Source organism: Phyllostomus hastatus, unplaced genomic scaffold, assembly GCF_019186645.2.
Source record: "Phyllostomus hastatus isolate PE091 unplaced genomic scaffold, TTU_PhHast_1.1 phas_contig_80, whole genome shotgun sequence".
In the NCBI taxonomy this organism is placed as follows: Eukaryota; Metazoa; Chordata; class Mammalia; order Chiroptera; family Phyllostomidae; genus Phyllostomus; species Phyllostomus hastatus.
Window position 1 is genome coordinate 396,840 of NW_025333960.1, and position 15,680 is coordinate 412,519.

At 39.5% G+C, this 15,680-nt stretch overlaps 1 protein-coding gene and 1 pseudogene across 3 annotated transcripts in view; one reads left to right on the forward strand and one right to left on the reverse strand.

The window, feature by feature from the left end:
* Positions 1 to 520: 520 nt before the first annotated feature.
* The window catches only part of RAB7A (RAB7A, member RAS oncogene family), an 87,017-nt gene continuing 71,857 nt past the window's right edge, over positions 521 to 15,680 (reverse strand). For all 3 annotated transcript variants that reach the window (XM_045849956.1, XM_045849957.1, XM_045849958.1), the window contains 3 exons: positions 9,675 to 9,893; positions 5,986 to 6,114; positions 521 to 1,961 (listed from right to left, as the gene is read on the reverse strand). In XM_045849956.1, the coding sequence (XP_045705912.1) occupies positions 1,866 to 1,961; positions 5,986 to 6,114; positions 9,675 to 9,893 (444 nt within the window). In that variant the 3' untranslated portion in view covers positions 521 to 1,865. The remainder of the gene's footprint in view (positions 1,962 to 5,985; positions 6,115 to 9,674; positions 9,894 to 15,680) is intronic.
* Positions 6,256 to 6,874, forward strand: LOC123826287 (annotated as a pseudogene).

Here is a 15,680-nt window from a genome sequence, read left to right on the forward strand (position 1 = left end):
TTCTGCAAAACCTACATCCACCCACTAACTGAAACTAATTTTTATAAATTAGTTCTAAGTGGCATCTATTTATTTGCAGTTGGTGCCTTATATATGTTGGAATACAGGTCACCTGCTGTCAAATCTTCCTCTCCTGTGAAACATCAGAAATCCAGAACTATAATATCCAAGTACCAGCAACTACAACAATTAAAAAACAAAACAACACAAAGGCCACTCATAGGCTGTGTGTGGCCCATAGGTCACCAGCAACTTGTGGTTGTTCCTCTAAAGGGACAATGTCTTCTCCATTCAGAGTCCCCACCTCCCCAATACCATAATTAGTTAAAAAGACATAAAACAAAAACAAACTAGGACAGATACTACAGAGCTGAATATGAGAAAGACTTTCTGCCTAAAAGCACCACATGTGGCCAGTTACGGAGGGCTCTTTTGCTTAATAAAGCACTGGTTATGATTAGCTAACATGTCTACTGAGCCAATGGTCTAGAAGAAGGAAAAAAGACAGGGCAAAGGCAGATGATCTTTGCTCTTGTTACATTTTATTGGCATCATGTTCATCTCTTTACAGAAGAACTCAGCCTACACCCTAAAATGTAGACCTTCGGAAAAGAGGAAAGTGCTTCGTTAAGCAAGCTACAATGCAGGGGCAGATCTTCAGGAGGGTGCAGAACTGCCAGGGTTCCATACCAAAGAAATGGGTTAATTAATAATGGGCAATACTGGGGAGCCTATGGGGAAAGGAGGAGGAAGTCTGCTAGCTTAAGGATACCACAACCCTGAAAGGAGTGCCTTCTAGAACAAAGGTAAAAATCTTGAGGACAGATCTGTTTCAGGAATTTCCTTTTCCTCTTAAAAGTAGGATGCTGATCTAATGGGGAGTTTCCAAGTGTGGAACAGGGAAAAAAATGGGGGGTGATAAGTGAGAATTTTAACAACAGTCATCTATCCACTGCATACACCACTACATTATGCAAATCAACCTTTTGGAAAATTTAGATACAGAAGGGAACCAGACAGTTCTCCCCCTGGACAGATGAAAAGCTTTTTGGCTCTTAAGTCTTTGATAAAAGGCATACATAATTCTTGTGCCTACTGTATAGAATACTGCCTCTAGCTGGATTTCTGAATTCTGAGTTGCTAACACTCTGCAATCCAGACAGGGTTCAACCCTCCATTTTACATGCCTGCACTACAGGACTTAAACACATAATCCAAGAATTTCTTACACTAATTTATACATTTTTAATTGGTTGCATATATTAACATGTACTATAAGATTCTTTTCTAAGAAGCATTACATAATAAATGGATACTGTAAAAAGATCTGATTAGTTAAAAGTAACAAGCATTAACAGATACATACAAAACTCAGCCTGATCAGACCGGGTATGAGCCTGTAATGAAGCATGGGGCACCAGCCTTCCCAAGTGATAGCCTTCACAAGAGGGGGGTGGGGATGGGGTAAAAAGATCACAAGACCCTTAAAAAATTCAGATAACTAATTAGACACAGATTAACTGTAAACAGTTGTCTCTCCCTGGTGGGCAAAAATAATAAGCTTCTGATGCCGACTCTATACCAGAACAATTTCTACAGCTGGCCCATCCTACTGCCACACGAGGGCTGATACAGTGGGTGGGAAAATCCTGATGGAGCCATCACATTCCTGGGCTGCTGGAGTCTGTCTGCTTGTGTAAGATCTGTGTGTGGAGAGGTGAGTGTGTTTGACGGGGTTTCTTTTGGCAGCTGGATATGAAAAATCACTTTATGTTTTGTCTGAAAAAGGAGAGGGGGGCTTTGTGTTGGAAGGCCTAAGTGTGTTCTCGGTTTGTGAAGGGCTCTGTGCTCTGCTCACTGCCCATTCAGCAACTGCAGCTTTCTGCCGAGGGTTTAGCCCGGTCGTTCTTATCCAGTTTGATGGGTTCAGGAAATTCATTGTACAGTTCCACTTCCGTTTCCTGGACAAGGAAAGACACAAAAAGGTTTGTTACTCAGGGCATACAGAAATTCCTGTGGCACACTTCCACTCAGGCCTAGTGGGTAGGGAGTGGGGACAGACCTAGCAGTAAAGGGAAGGCTCTGGCAGAATCAACCCTCAAAGGCTAATCAAGAGGAAGAAAGGTGTTATGGTAACTATAGGACAATATAAAGAGAATTGAACAGGAAGAGCAGCAATCGAAACTGAGCAATAAGGGCAGAAGCTGACTCGTGCTCTGTATCAGATGGCAATCTGGTGGCTTAGAGATGACAGCCAGTTCACAGATGCTTTCAGTATGGTCCACAGTCACCAATACTTAAAAAAAAAAAAAGAAGTCAGACTTTACATGGACTGGATTTTTGGCAACTCTTATCATTTCCAGAAGGCAACAGTGAGCTGAAGATGAGTGTTGCTGCCTCTCAGTTACAAAACATTTCTCTGGTCCTCTATTTACCACTAAGTTTTCTGGACTTAGGGTCTATTTTCTCCTCCCCCTCCCCAAAGATTTAAGAGAGTTTCATTTCCAAATGCTGAATGCTTAGGAACCAGCTGTGGATGAATTTTATCACCATCTGTACTAAGAGATCACAGGAGATGGTATCTAGCAATTTAGTGTGACTTTTGCAATTAACATTTCCCAGTGAGGAGCAGATTTCTACTTTCTGGTGTACAAAAACAATTTATCACTTAAAAACTGAGTAACTGTATGTCAGGAACTGTTCTAGGATTTGCAGAGTGAAGCAAATGTTTCTATTAATTAAAAGTTCTCTAGGAAGAATTATTCCATTCACAGTAGCTATAAAAGTAAAAACCTCTAGGAATAATACTCTTAAAAACTAGCTCCCCATCTCCATATGGCACACCCAACCCTTGCTAACCATTTTTCTACTTTAATAGTTGCCCATTTTGGACATCTCATTTGATGGATATTTGTTGGGGCTATTTCCACTTTTTGGTTATTATGAATAATGCTGTTATAAACATTTGTATACAAATGTTTGTGTAAACCTGTTTTTGTGGGTACGCACTTAGGAGTACAGTTGTTGGGTCATATAATTACTCTGTGTTTAACTTTTTGAGGAGCTGTTTGTTTTCCAAAGTGTCTCCACTACTTTACATGCCTACCAGCACCTAGGCATATATTTGGTATGAAAGGCAAAGGATCTTAAAAATTATAAAATCTTATTGAAGAATATAACACAAGACCTAAAATAATAGCTGTTACTGATTGAACGTTTGTATCCTTGTATCCTTCCAAAATTCGTATGTTGAAGTTCTAACCCCACAGTGTAGCTACATCTGTATTACGTAATTAAGATTAAAATGAAATCATAAGAGCATCCTTATAAGAGACACCAGAGAGCTAGCAGTATCCTATGTCTCCCCACCCTCTGCATTTTCACACAGAGGAAAGGCCACGTGAGGACACAGGAAGAAGGCAGCAGCCTGCAAGAAATGAGGAGAAACAGAATTTGCTGGCACCCTGATTATGGACTTCTGGCCTCTAGAACTGAGAGAAAATAATATATTGTTGTTTAAGCCACCCAGTCTGTACTTTGTTATGGTTCCTACAGAATACTAATACAATAGCTATAATGCAATTCCAATCAGAATCTCAATTAGGTTTTATTTTGGAGGAGGGTAAGGAGAGAAAAGGGTAGAACTAAAATAAAATTCTTAGTTTTAGTCTAAATGAAAGATAAACCAAAATAGTAAAAAAATATAAATAGGCCCTGACTAGGTGGCTCAGTTGACTGGAGTACTGTCCTTTGAACTAAAAGGTTGCGGGTTTTGTCACCAGATAAGACTGGAAATAGATCCCAATATACATGAACATTTAATATAACAGAGTAATGTTTCAACCTGGTGGGGAAAATTGTTTATTTAACAAATAGTCACTAATATTTGAAATAACCGGCTATCCCTCTGAAAGAAAAAGGTGAGTCCGTATTTCCTGTCATAAACCAAAATAAATGCCAGCTGAATTAGACAGGACATAATCTAGATATAGGAAACCCAGAAATTTAAAATGGCATACCTGACTAAAAAATAACTTTTTTTTACAAGATTTCATTTATTTTTTAGAAAGAGGGGGAGTGAGGGTGAAAGAGAGGGAGAGAAACATAAATGTGTGAGAGAAACACTGATTAGTTTCCTCTCACACGCCCCCAACCAGGGACCCCACCCACAGCCCACATGTGTGCCCTGACTGGGAAGTGGCAACCCTTCAGTTTGGGAATGATGTCCAACCAACTGAGTCATACTAGTCAGGGCAAATAAACTTTTTTTCTATGGCCAAAGGATATGTATATATATAAAAAGACAGCAGCCATGGCCAGACAGATCAATTGGTTAGACCATGATTCCAATACCCGACAGTTGTGGGTTCTATCCCCAGTCAGGACATAGACCATAATCAACCAATAAATAGGTGGAAGAACAAACCAATGTTTCCCTCAAAATAATCAATGAAAAAATTTTGAAATAAGACAGCTGAGTTAGAAAATCACTTGCAATACAGGTGATGTTAATTTTAGTTCATAAAGAGCTCATGAGAACTGATAGGTGTCCAGGCAAGTGTTATGTATTGGGTATCTGCAGCAGAGAAAACTTAAAGATTGGCAGAGTGTCAGCAGATTTACAGATGCCTATTGCTTGCTGACAAGGAGTCAAGAGAAAGAAAACCTGCATTGCTGGTGGGATATAAAGTATTCCTGCACCCAGGGAAACTAATCTTGTATTATCTCTTAAAAATACACACACCTTTCAATATAAGAATCTCACTCCTGAGAGGCTAGCTTGCAGAAATAAAAGCATTATAAGGTGGCTATAGAGAGAGCAATATTCGAAGAGAAAAACAGTAAGGTTGATGGCAGTCAATTTACCATACATACTTAGTTTTACATGCAATTATGAAAAACACACTAGGTGTGAGGGTGGGTTAAAGGCAGAGGGAAAGAGGAAGGCAAAAAGGACTTAAGTCTATATGCTGGTCAGTTCCTTCCCACTGTATCAGTGCTTCTCAGTGGGGGATCTCCTGGAATTTGGGGTGGACCAATTCTGTGGCTAAGGTTGTCCCTTTTCATTATAGAACACTTGGTGCAGTCCCCAGTCCTTGGAACAATCCATTCCAAGTATCTCCTGCCTACAAGTCCAGATGTCCTATCCCGCTGAGAACCACCACCTTCTATACACTGTTTCCTGGAGCTAGCAGAACCTGTTTGGCTCTTTACAATCACTATGTGCTCCCTGAAATGTTCTTTGCATCCCTGACACCCCCTCAACCCAAGTCTGACTACCACAGACGACTGACAATGCCTCATAACTTGCCTTAACTCACTGGCTCTGGCAGAGCTGCTAAATCCAAAAAGCCTTCAACTCACACATGCCAACAAGTACCTTTTTGTCTGTGAACAACTGAGTGAGCACAAGAAAGAAAACACAGGAAAATTTTAATCAAGGAATACAGTTCCTAGAGCTTCTGGTTAACTTTCTGATGACAAAAGTATTAAGTTCATCTCATTTAACATGTACAACCTATGTGCAAAGCTGGTATTCTCATTTTTCAAATGAGGAGGTAAAATCTTATATATGGTTAAAAAAAACCCCACAAAACCAAACTCTAGAGCTAATGATGGGTAGCAGAGCTGAGATCAGAATTCAAGTTTATCCCCTTAATAAACAGAAGGAGCAATCTGACCAGGGACCTCCTAATGGCAGGATCTCCTTAGCATGCAAATAAAATAAGAACATGCCCAGTCAAACAAGGGCAGGCTCAGCTGAAGTCTTCACTGCCTCTGCATCATTCAGTTTATTCACCAACAAGCTAAATTTCTAGAAGCTTTAGCAGAATGTGCCATTACCTTTCCAGACAAACATACAGGCTTTCCGGCTACATGGAAAACAAAGTCAGCTAGGAAAGACAATTAAGAATCAGGAAGCCAGGCAGGGGCTAGGTCGATGGTCAGTCACCACAGGGAGCCAGAGAGCTGCCAGAGACCCACCTGTTTAAGTGCATTCCGTGCAATTGTCTGGAATGCCTGCTCCACATTGATGGCCTCCTTGGCACTGGTCTCAAAGTAGGGAATGTTGTTTTTGCTGTAGCACCAGGCCTGTGCTCGTTTCGTGGCCACCTGGAACAGGAAGCAAGGTGCATGTGTGCTCATATTAGAAGCAGCTAGCCAGGTATGTAAACCAGCCAGATTGGTGGCAGCGCAGGACCACCCTGGCACCAGAAACAGCTACTGAGAGGGAAAGCGAGGTGCAGGGCAATGATGTCTATAGGGACCTGGTGACAGTCTGAGAGGTACTAGCTTTTGACAAGTTTGCACCATGCATGTAAGCTAATCATTCTTGGCTAGGAGAGGTTTGGAAAATGTGCACCGACTGCACAGTTTGTTCAAGGAATTTTTGTTGAAAAATATGATCCTATAATAGAAGATTCTTATAGAAAGCAGGTTGAAATAGATGCACAACAGTGTATGCTTGAAGTCTTGAATACTGCAGGAAGAGCACAGTTTACAGCAATGTGGGATTTGTACATGAAGAGTGGACAAGACTTTGCACTACTTTATTCCATCACAGCACAGTCCACATTTAATGATTTATAAGGTTGGAGAGTATAGATTCTTCAAGTTAAAGACACTGATGATGTTCCAACAATTCTGGTTGGTAGTAAGTGTAAGTTGGAAGGTGAATGAATTGTAGGAAAGGAACAAGGTCAAAATCTAGTAAGACAAAATAACAACTGTGCATTCTTAGAATCCGCTGCAAATTCAAAAATAAATGTTAATGAAATGATACTAAGTCATCTTTTATGACTTAGTATGGCAAATCACCAGAAAAAGTCCAGTACCTGGGAAGGCCCGCAAAAAGTCATGTCAGCTGCTTTAATATACTAAATGCATTGTGGCTCTGAGCCAGGGCTGAAAAACTGTTGTCCAATTTAACAGTGCCAGTATTACAACTTTGTTAAACCTACCAACATCTTAAATGGACTGTGATAGTGCCCTGTAAGAGGCAGATTAAAGCTACTACATCAGTTTTACACATTCTAATCATTTTCTAGTATCACAAGAGAAAATTTTACTTATATTAATAGTCCTAGAGTGTGCAGCTGGTAAAACCATAGCCTATAATCCAGTATTCCTGCTAAGAGACATTTTCACCCACTACTGCTATACAAGTATGAAAATGGTATACTATTAACACACCCCATACTTTGTATTGGAGAGTACAATAATGTAAATCCTAAAAGCACCACTATTTTAGCATAATAAAAAAGGAAGTCCAAGGAGCTCCTATACAGACTACTCCAGGTAACTTTGTTTCTTTGATACTTGCAGCTCACGGCAATTTTTAAAAAAGAAAACCAAGGTCACTATAATTGTATTATACAAATAAGCACTTTAACACAAGTATACAGTTTTTTTAATTTTTAAAAAACCTGTGGAGACAGTGATCTTGTCTTTAAAACAGGATAGCCCTTTCAGTATAATGACTTAAACATGCTGCCTATAATATCTGTTGGGAAGGAAATGTCCAGATTTTTCAAATCTATTATATGTTTCCTTTTTTGTTTACATACAGAACAGTGTTTATAGATATATGTATAGTGGGAGTCTACAAAAAGTTAAAAATAATTATATTTTCAAATAACTTTTAATTGTTTTAATAATTTTTGTAAATCATTTTCAGGCTTCTGCAGTTATAGATTCTCACTGTGAATCCCTTGCTTGCTCATGCATAAGTATACTTGAAATACCAAATATACACATTTAGTATTTTCATCTGTTGTTTCACATGTGTACTGTTTCGGCTGAGATGTTAAATGGTGGATGAGTACTGTGGATATGAATGTGGGAAGTAATTTTAATCATCTGTAATTGGTCACAATGCCTAAGTTGCAGTAACTATGGCTGTTTTATTTAACTATCCAACAGGGACCCACAGTATTTAAATTGACCAACCTAATGTTACAACTACTTAGACATGACCAAATGTAAACTAAAAGCCCTAATTAAGGTGGTGCAATTTTATATTACTTAGCATCAGTAGTTCAATGAATTTGGATTGCCATGCAAGGGTTTGCATTATTAAAAGGAAAAAAAAAAAGGCAGTAGCTAACACTGACTCAATCCTTCCCAGGAAGAATTATCGTCCCTAGTATATACGTAGTATAGGTGAGTAAACAGATTTCAGGGATAAGGGTATGCAGCAGGTAGGGGGTAGGGAGAGACCTACAGACCTGTCCAAGGTCACCCTGCTGGCTATGCAGAGTACAACTAGGATTCAAACCCAAAGTTCATTCACTGTCTACAACCCATAGCTTTTGACCCTCAGCTACACATAAAGCAGCTTGTGAAGAGAATAAGTAGCCAGCCCAGGAAGAAATGAATTGCCTCTCCCAGGACCTCAGAGATCCCAGCACAGGAAGTGCCTGACAACTTGGTCTTAGGGTCTGCAGTCTCTTCCCCATTACTGTTAATGTTAGATCACCTGTGTCACACACCAAAGTGCCAAAGAATTCTGAAGCTCTCAACAACACCCTCACATATCCTAATTTCTTTCACTACCCCAGCCCATTTTCATGTACAAGAGCAGGACTAAGTCACTTAGGAAAGAGAGAAAAAGAGATCAATGGTCAGAAATAAACCTAGCTATAATTAAGGAACAATCTATGTTCCCAAGAGAAATGCATATGAAAGTAAAAAAAGTAATTTTACTCAAAGCAATCTTCTGCACCATACAGGCTGCTTCTTTAAGGTGCTGGGAGAGCACTTGAGAATGATAAAATCTAACTCCTTCCATTCAGGTACAGAAAGGGAACTGAGGCTCAGCAGGCAAAGGCAAGAGCCCAATATCAGAGCCAGCTGGGGACAGGTTAAGGATTCAAACCAGGTCTCCTGGACCCTGGTCCTTAAAGGCTGCTGGCCTGAAGGTAGTTCACACTCCCGTGTGTACCTTCTACAGCCACTCTGGGCTTAGCACAGAACCCTTCAAATTCACATGGTAACTTAGAAGTAGCTATCTCATAAGAGAGAAAAATAACAATGGGACAACTAGAAAGCCACCATTTCCCAAACTCCTCCTGGGTGCCAGGGTTTTCATGTGCACTGTTATCTGATCCCAGAGTGTTCTCATTATACAAGTGAAGATTCAGATTCTAAGAAATATTCCCAAATTAAATGTGCATGAGGCAGGCCTTAAATTCAGTCCCACCTTTAAATCTAAAAGACCAAAATGCAAAATACAACAAGGCCTCAAGTCAAATTGTTTCACTGGGACAGACCAAGAGGGGTGCCCAGTACAGGCAGCACCACAGAATGGACTTGTTGCTTTGCTGGCATGACTTGAAAGGGAACATCCCTGCAGACACCAATGATCCTGTTTTACCACAGGGGAAAGCCAAGATGGTATGCCTTTACTAATTTAGAGCAAGACCCCATTTCCAAAGGCTGAGCAGGTAACTTATTAGCTAACTATTCCCCTACCCTCAATATGTGAGCACAGAGACAAACTGTATGGCTTTAAGCATGTGGCTTTATACCAATCAAAGCTAAAAATAGCACTGTCACCCCAAACTTAGCTGTCACTTTTAAAAGGACTTTTCCATGATTCTATAGCAATAACCTACATGAGGGCAGGTTTATAAGCATCCACATCTATGATTCCCATCATCTTTAGCACTTACTTGTCTGTTTTCAAGGTCAATCTTGTTTCCCAACACCACGAAAGGAAAGTTTTCAGGATCCCGAGGACTGGCCTGGATGAGAAACTCATCTCTCCAACTATCAAGGGTTTTGAAAGTGTTGGGGGCAGTCACATCAAATACCAGAACACAGCAGTCTGCACCTCTGTAGAAGGCCACACCAAGAGACTGGAACCGTTCCTGTCCTGCTGTGTCCCAGATCTGTGAGAGACAAAACATTTATTCCTTGGGGTCAGAGCATGCCAGAGGAAATGAGATGGATTATGGGGCCATTCAAAGATAAGTGACTTCAGAATTCAGGAAACAGATTTCACCACCAGAGTATCCAAAACAACCCTGACAAATACCACGTGTGAGTGCATGTGTCTATGAGGGGGTGACACTGAGTATAAACTCTAGAGTGCTAAAAAAATTTTAAATCTTGATCCAGATGGTGGTCATGTGGTAGATACTTATGTAAAAGTCACACTATAAACTTAACATTTATGTACTCTGTGAACTTTCTGGGAGGGGGTTATGGAAATATAGGGAGGAGATTTCTCACTAGATTGTATATATTTACCTATACATTTTATAGTATATAGTTTACCCCCTACGACTAGTATGTTCTATTTACACCTCAATTTAAAAAACAAAGAAAAAACCTTGATATACAGATAAAACAAAAGACAACACGAACACATTCTAGAGTATAGATGAAAGTCAGCTTTTAAACAAAAGAGCATGTACTAGTGACCAGCTAAAAAAACTTCACCTCATTCACTATCATCCAAAGTTCAAGAGCAAGGGTGGATTTCCTCACTGCCCTAGATCTCTAACAGGGCCACACTGGTCAGCCTGGAGATGTGACTGTCTGGAAGGTTGGAAATGGCAGCATTAAAACCTTCAGAGAAGTCCTGGCTGGATGGCTCAGTTGGTTGGTTGAAGTGTCAACCCATAAACCAAAGGGACATGGGTTCAATTCCCAATCAGGGCACATGCTTACATTGCAGGTTCAGTTCCAGTTGGAGCACATGCAAGAGGCAAAAAACTGACATTTCTCTCCCTCTCTCTAAAATCAATAAGTATGTCTTCAGATGAGGATTTAAAAAAAAAAAGACCATCCAAGATGATTCAATAAAGTAACACGAGCTCTGGCTGATAAAGCTCAATGGACTGAGTACCAGCCTGCAAACCACAGGGATGCTGGTTCGATTCTCAGTCAGGGTACATGCCTGGGTTGTGGGCCAGGTTCGCAGCAGGGGGCATGTGTGAAGCAACCACACAATGATGCTTCTCTCCTTCTCTTTTTCCCTCTCTCTGAAAATACATGCATAAAATCTTAAAAAAAAAAAAAAAGGCAACATGACTAGACAGGCTGAGCTTTCCCTCACAGGTGGCCAAAAATAGCCTAGGTTAACTGCAGGTTGGAAGGGGCTACCAGTGTCAGTGCCGGGCAGATCACACCTCAGCTTTCTTTCTAATAATAATTCCCAAGAGCCCACAGGTTACTCCTCTGAGGGCAGCTCTAAGAAGCCCACCTCAGCTCTGATGTACGTGGCCCACCATGATCAGTACATGACGATGTGGTTGACCATACTCTTGGCCACACTTCTGGTGGCAGCAGGAAGCCTGACCCTGGCAACCCACCCTATTCCCAAGTAACTCCAACCAGTACACATACTACTCAATCTGGGAAGAACCTTTTTAAAATAGGACATGTCCTAGCAGCTGTAGGGGTTGGCCCTGATTGCAGGAATGGAGTTAGGAGGCTGTTATATAAATGTCCGCATGTGGTATACAGCTCAAACGACTGGGTAAAGGAAGCAACCATTCAAACAGAACCAGAAGGATGTGATGATGGCTTACATATAACGTATTTTTCAGACTATAAGACCCCCCCATTTGGGAGGAAAAGCAGCTTACCTGGTTTGTTGTGGGGGGTGGGAGGTGGAGCGGGGCCATAGGAAGCAGGGCCTCTTACTTTTTTTCCTACTCTAAAACCTAGGTGCGTCTTATAGTCCGAAGAATGTGGTAAGTTTACAAAACAATAAAGACAAATTCAAATCTAATTATTCTGCAGGGGGCTAAATGCTGCCTGTGCCCAATAATAAGCAAAGTACATACACAGTAGGCAAAATAGGATCTCTATTGACAGTAAGATAACCAGGAGAGGGACTGCCGGTGATATTTGCCCTTGTGGTTTTCTGGTTTTTCAACATTCTACACTGAATATGTATCTCTTAGGGTAGCAAAGTGAACCTTTTGTAATAAAAGGGGACTGAGGTGGAAGGACATAAGGAGAGCAGAAAGAAACTACTGTTATAAAGAGAAAATAGGGAAGAAAATTTTAAATCTAGGCATAGACAAATTTAATAAAATATTTTTCATTAGAGAAATAACACTATTATGTAATTTGCATGAGCAAAGGAAAACATACTCAAAACACTTGGCATCTCCCCAGAGACCATCTTCACTATCTATGTACATTGCAGGGTTTTATGTAGCTGAAACCTTATGCTACACATCACTCTGCATGCTCTCTCATTACCATTCCTTTGCCCTGCAAAATAACACAGCTTTGGCCCCAGCAACAACTCACATCTTTACTGTTGCTCAACAAACTAGGAAACCAAATTCAGTGAACAACTTCATTCCTGTTTTTTTTTTGCAAAACACTGCTGCCAATTTTCCGTAATTATAAGTAACTCAATAAACATTAACATGCAGAGCCTTTTCTGGATTTCAGATTGCTTCTTTAGGATAGAGCCCCAAGAGGAGAACTAGGACAGAACTCTTGGTAGGAAGTACAGGGTATTAGGAACTCAGATGCATAGAGAAGGCAAAGTAAGGAATTTATTTTTAAAAAGCTGGGAAGTTGGAGAGGGGGTTATTCTTAGCAAGTTTCCAAAATTAATTTAACTTCAAATTTAGAAGAGTTCTATGGCTGAATCTGATCTTTTAAAATTTTTAATATTTTAATTGAAACATTTTATATATTATATTAAAAATATACTTACTACTCTTAATGGAACAAATACTAACAATGACATTTTAACACCAGTTTTTAAAAAATAAAATGGTTAACTATTCCTCATAGCATTCCCTTTCCTTCCTCCACAGAAGTAAATAGCTCTTGTTTATCTTTTTGCAACTTCCTTTTTTTCCTTTCCAGAAGTTAACAACTATGTAGTATTCCATTGCCTTAACACACCACACTTCATTCCCCAATCAGTTATTTGCAAGGCTGCAATGAGCATTCTTACTACACTTCTCTTCTTTTGCTCACATGTAAGTTTCTCTAGAATTGCTAGATTGCATATGCTCAACAATGGAGAGCAAAACAGTAGTCTCTGTATAAAAGCTGCACTAATATAATACATTCCTACTACCATCTTGAGAATATTCTACCTAATTCCTAGCAAAAACCTGACTTTCAGTCTTTTTCCCACTATTGTATACTTATACTTACATGCTTCAATAACTTTAGAGTAAAATGTAATGAATCACTGTTAAAATACAATAAAGAGTACCTGTGTTGTACATTTCAGTAACTTCAACGAGTCACAATCTGAATATTTTTGAATTCCGCTTCTAAAATGTCATATCCTTATAGTTCCATTGATGATTGCATAGTATTTATTGCTGCTTAGGATCAACAATTTCAAATGATACTTTATACTGAAATGAGATACTTATGGAATTTTATTTTAAGTTTAATTTTAGTCCCAGAGAAGGTAATGCTGCCTTAAAGGCTTAGACCGGTTTTTTTCTCTTGGTCTAGAAAGTTCACTTAACAAGGGATGCAAAACAATAATGCCTTGATCTGTGATATTCCATATGAAATCATTTCCAACCAGCATTTTTGTCAATTTTCAAGTTTGCTAAGTCCAAACAGCCATCCTTGATAATGACACTTACATAGCCTTATTTTTCCAACAGGCTACAGGTCCACCATGTCATTAAATCTAATGCTCATGGTACAAGAGCCAGTTGGATCAACCCCCATGAATCTTGCCCAGAGGGCTAGTTGTGGGGGGGAGGTTGTTGTAGTCCTTCTGTCATTTCTCTGGGCCAGTACAATGCATCATGGTCCCACAGCATAGCATGCACTTGAAACCTGCCTTTTCAGGGCTGACATCCTGATACAATCATAATCCATTTTATTAAACACTATTTAGTCAGACACTGAAAGTATCTGGAGTCACAAAACCATGGGAATTTCTTTAAGCCACACAATAGCAGGGAAATTTTTCCAATTACACCATTTGAGAGGGAGAGAGGGAGGGAAGAAGGAAGGGAGGAACACAGCAAGCTACCTCCGTGCCTAAGGCAGCACTAACGTGCCCCATCAGTTTTTTAAATCTGCAACTGCATGACATCAAGCCACTGGACATTAAGGTTTCTTCTGAGAGTTGCCTGTTGACATCTGTCCATTGGATACTATTACGCATTATCCACATTTTCTCCTGGACTGTGGTTATTTTAATTCTTGGAATCTTGTTAATCGGATGTTTTATTTAAAATGCAGTCTCCTACCAATCTTTATGATGTGTGCTTTCTCTTTTTTAAAATCCTAAAGTAAAATACTCTTTATTTTCGTTTTTTTACAATTTTCATTTTGTCTTTTTGCTATCCAGGTCTTTAATCCTCTGGCTACCCCCCACCTAAATGTAAAGCCACTGACCCAACCTTGTCGACTGTGTAACTCCTCCTCCCTTCCCTAGCCTTCTTCAAAGTCCACTCTATATTCAGTGTCCAGCTAGGTGTGCCCTCTGCTCCCTTGATCCGTATACCTATGACAATATTCATACCATTTAAATTACTATGGGTTCATAGTAAATTACTTTTAAATTGTTCATGATACTTGACTCCATCTAATGTTTACTACTGATTGATTTCCAGCTTCTTCCAGAATAACATAAGAATTAAAAACCCAACAACAGTCACTAATCTTTCTCTACACATTTAAATTACACAGTTCAAATCCTAGTTTCCTTATACTAGTTTGGAAGTTACATGCTCTTAATATTAGGGTCACAATTCTAAAAATAGACACATGCATACTACACAAGTTTATCTTAGTTTATCTTATCCAAAACCTTTTCTACTGCCTAAACTACATCCTTTAGAATTTCCACCACTGTAATTTAGTGATGTACACTTTCATTCTTAGAAGATATTTTCAGTAGGGATAGAATACTATGCTGACAGTTTCTTTGAGAATATATTCCATTAATTGTTGATTTCCATCATTACCGTTGAGAGTCAAAAGAAATGCTGCATCATTCAGGGTCATCTTTTTCCTCTGGCTGCTTTAAAGTGTGTCTGGTCCCCGCCTCCCCCCGCCAATTTCATGATTCATGTAGATCTCTTTTTTATTTATGTTTTGGGATTTGGGCTTCCAAAATCTGTGGACTGGTGCCATATCAGTTCTGCAAAAAGTATCCTTGATCTATTCTCTTTCTTCTCAGATTGATTAAAAATAGGTCCAGCCCTGACCAGTGTAGCTAAATTGATTGGAGCATTGGCTAGCAAACTGAAAGGTGGTGGGTTCGATTCCTAGTCAGGGTACATGCCTAGGTTACAGATTTGGTCCCCGGTCAGGGCATGTGTAAGAGAAAACTGATGACTCTCTCTCATATGATGTTTCTCTCCTTCTTTCTCCCTCCCTCCCTTCTCTTCTCTCTAAAATCAGTAAGCATATCCTCAGATGAGGATAAAAAAAATAATTTAAAACAATAAAATCTTTAATTTTTTTAAAAAGGTCTGATCCTGTTTTTTTTTTCTGATTCAGTTTTAAAAACTGAATCCTGTTTATACCTCTCTTTCATATCTCCCACCATTCTTCTTCATTTTAGCCCTCTTCTGGTATATCTTATCTGCTGCTAAAAATATTCTCTGAATTTCCAATTTTTTGGTTATTGTATTTCATTTTTAGAAGTTCTGTTAACCTACATGACTTGATTAGTTTTTTTCTCTCCAGATATATTAGATTGCCTTATTTCT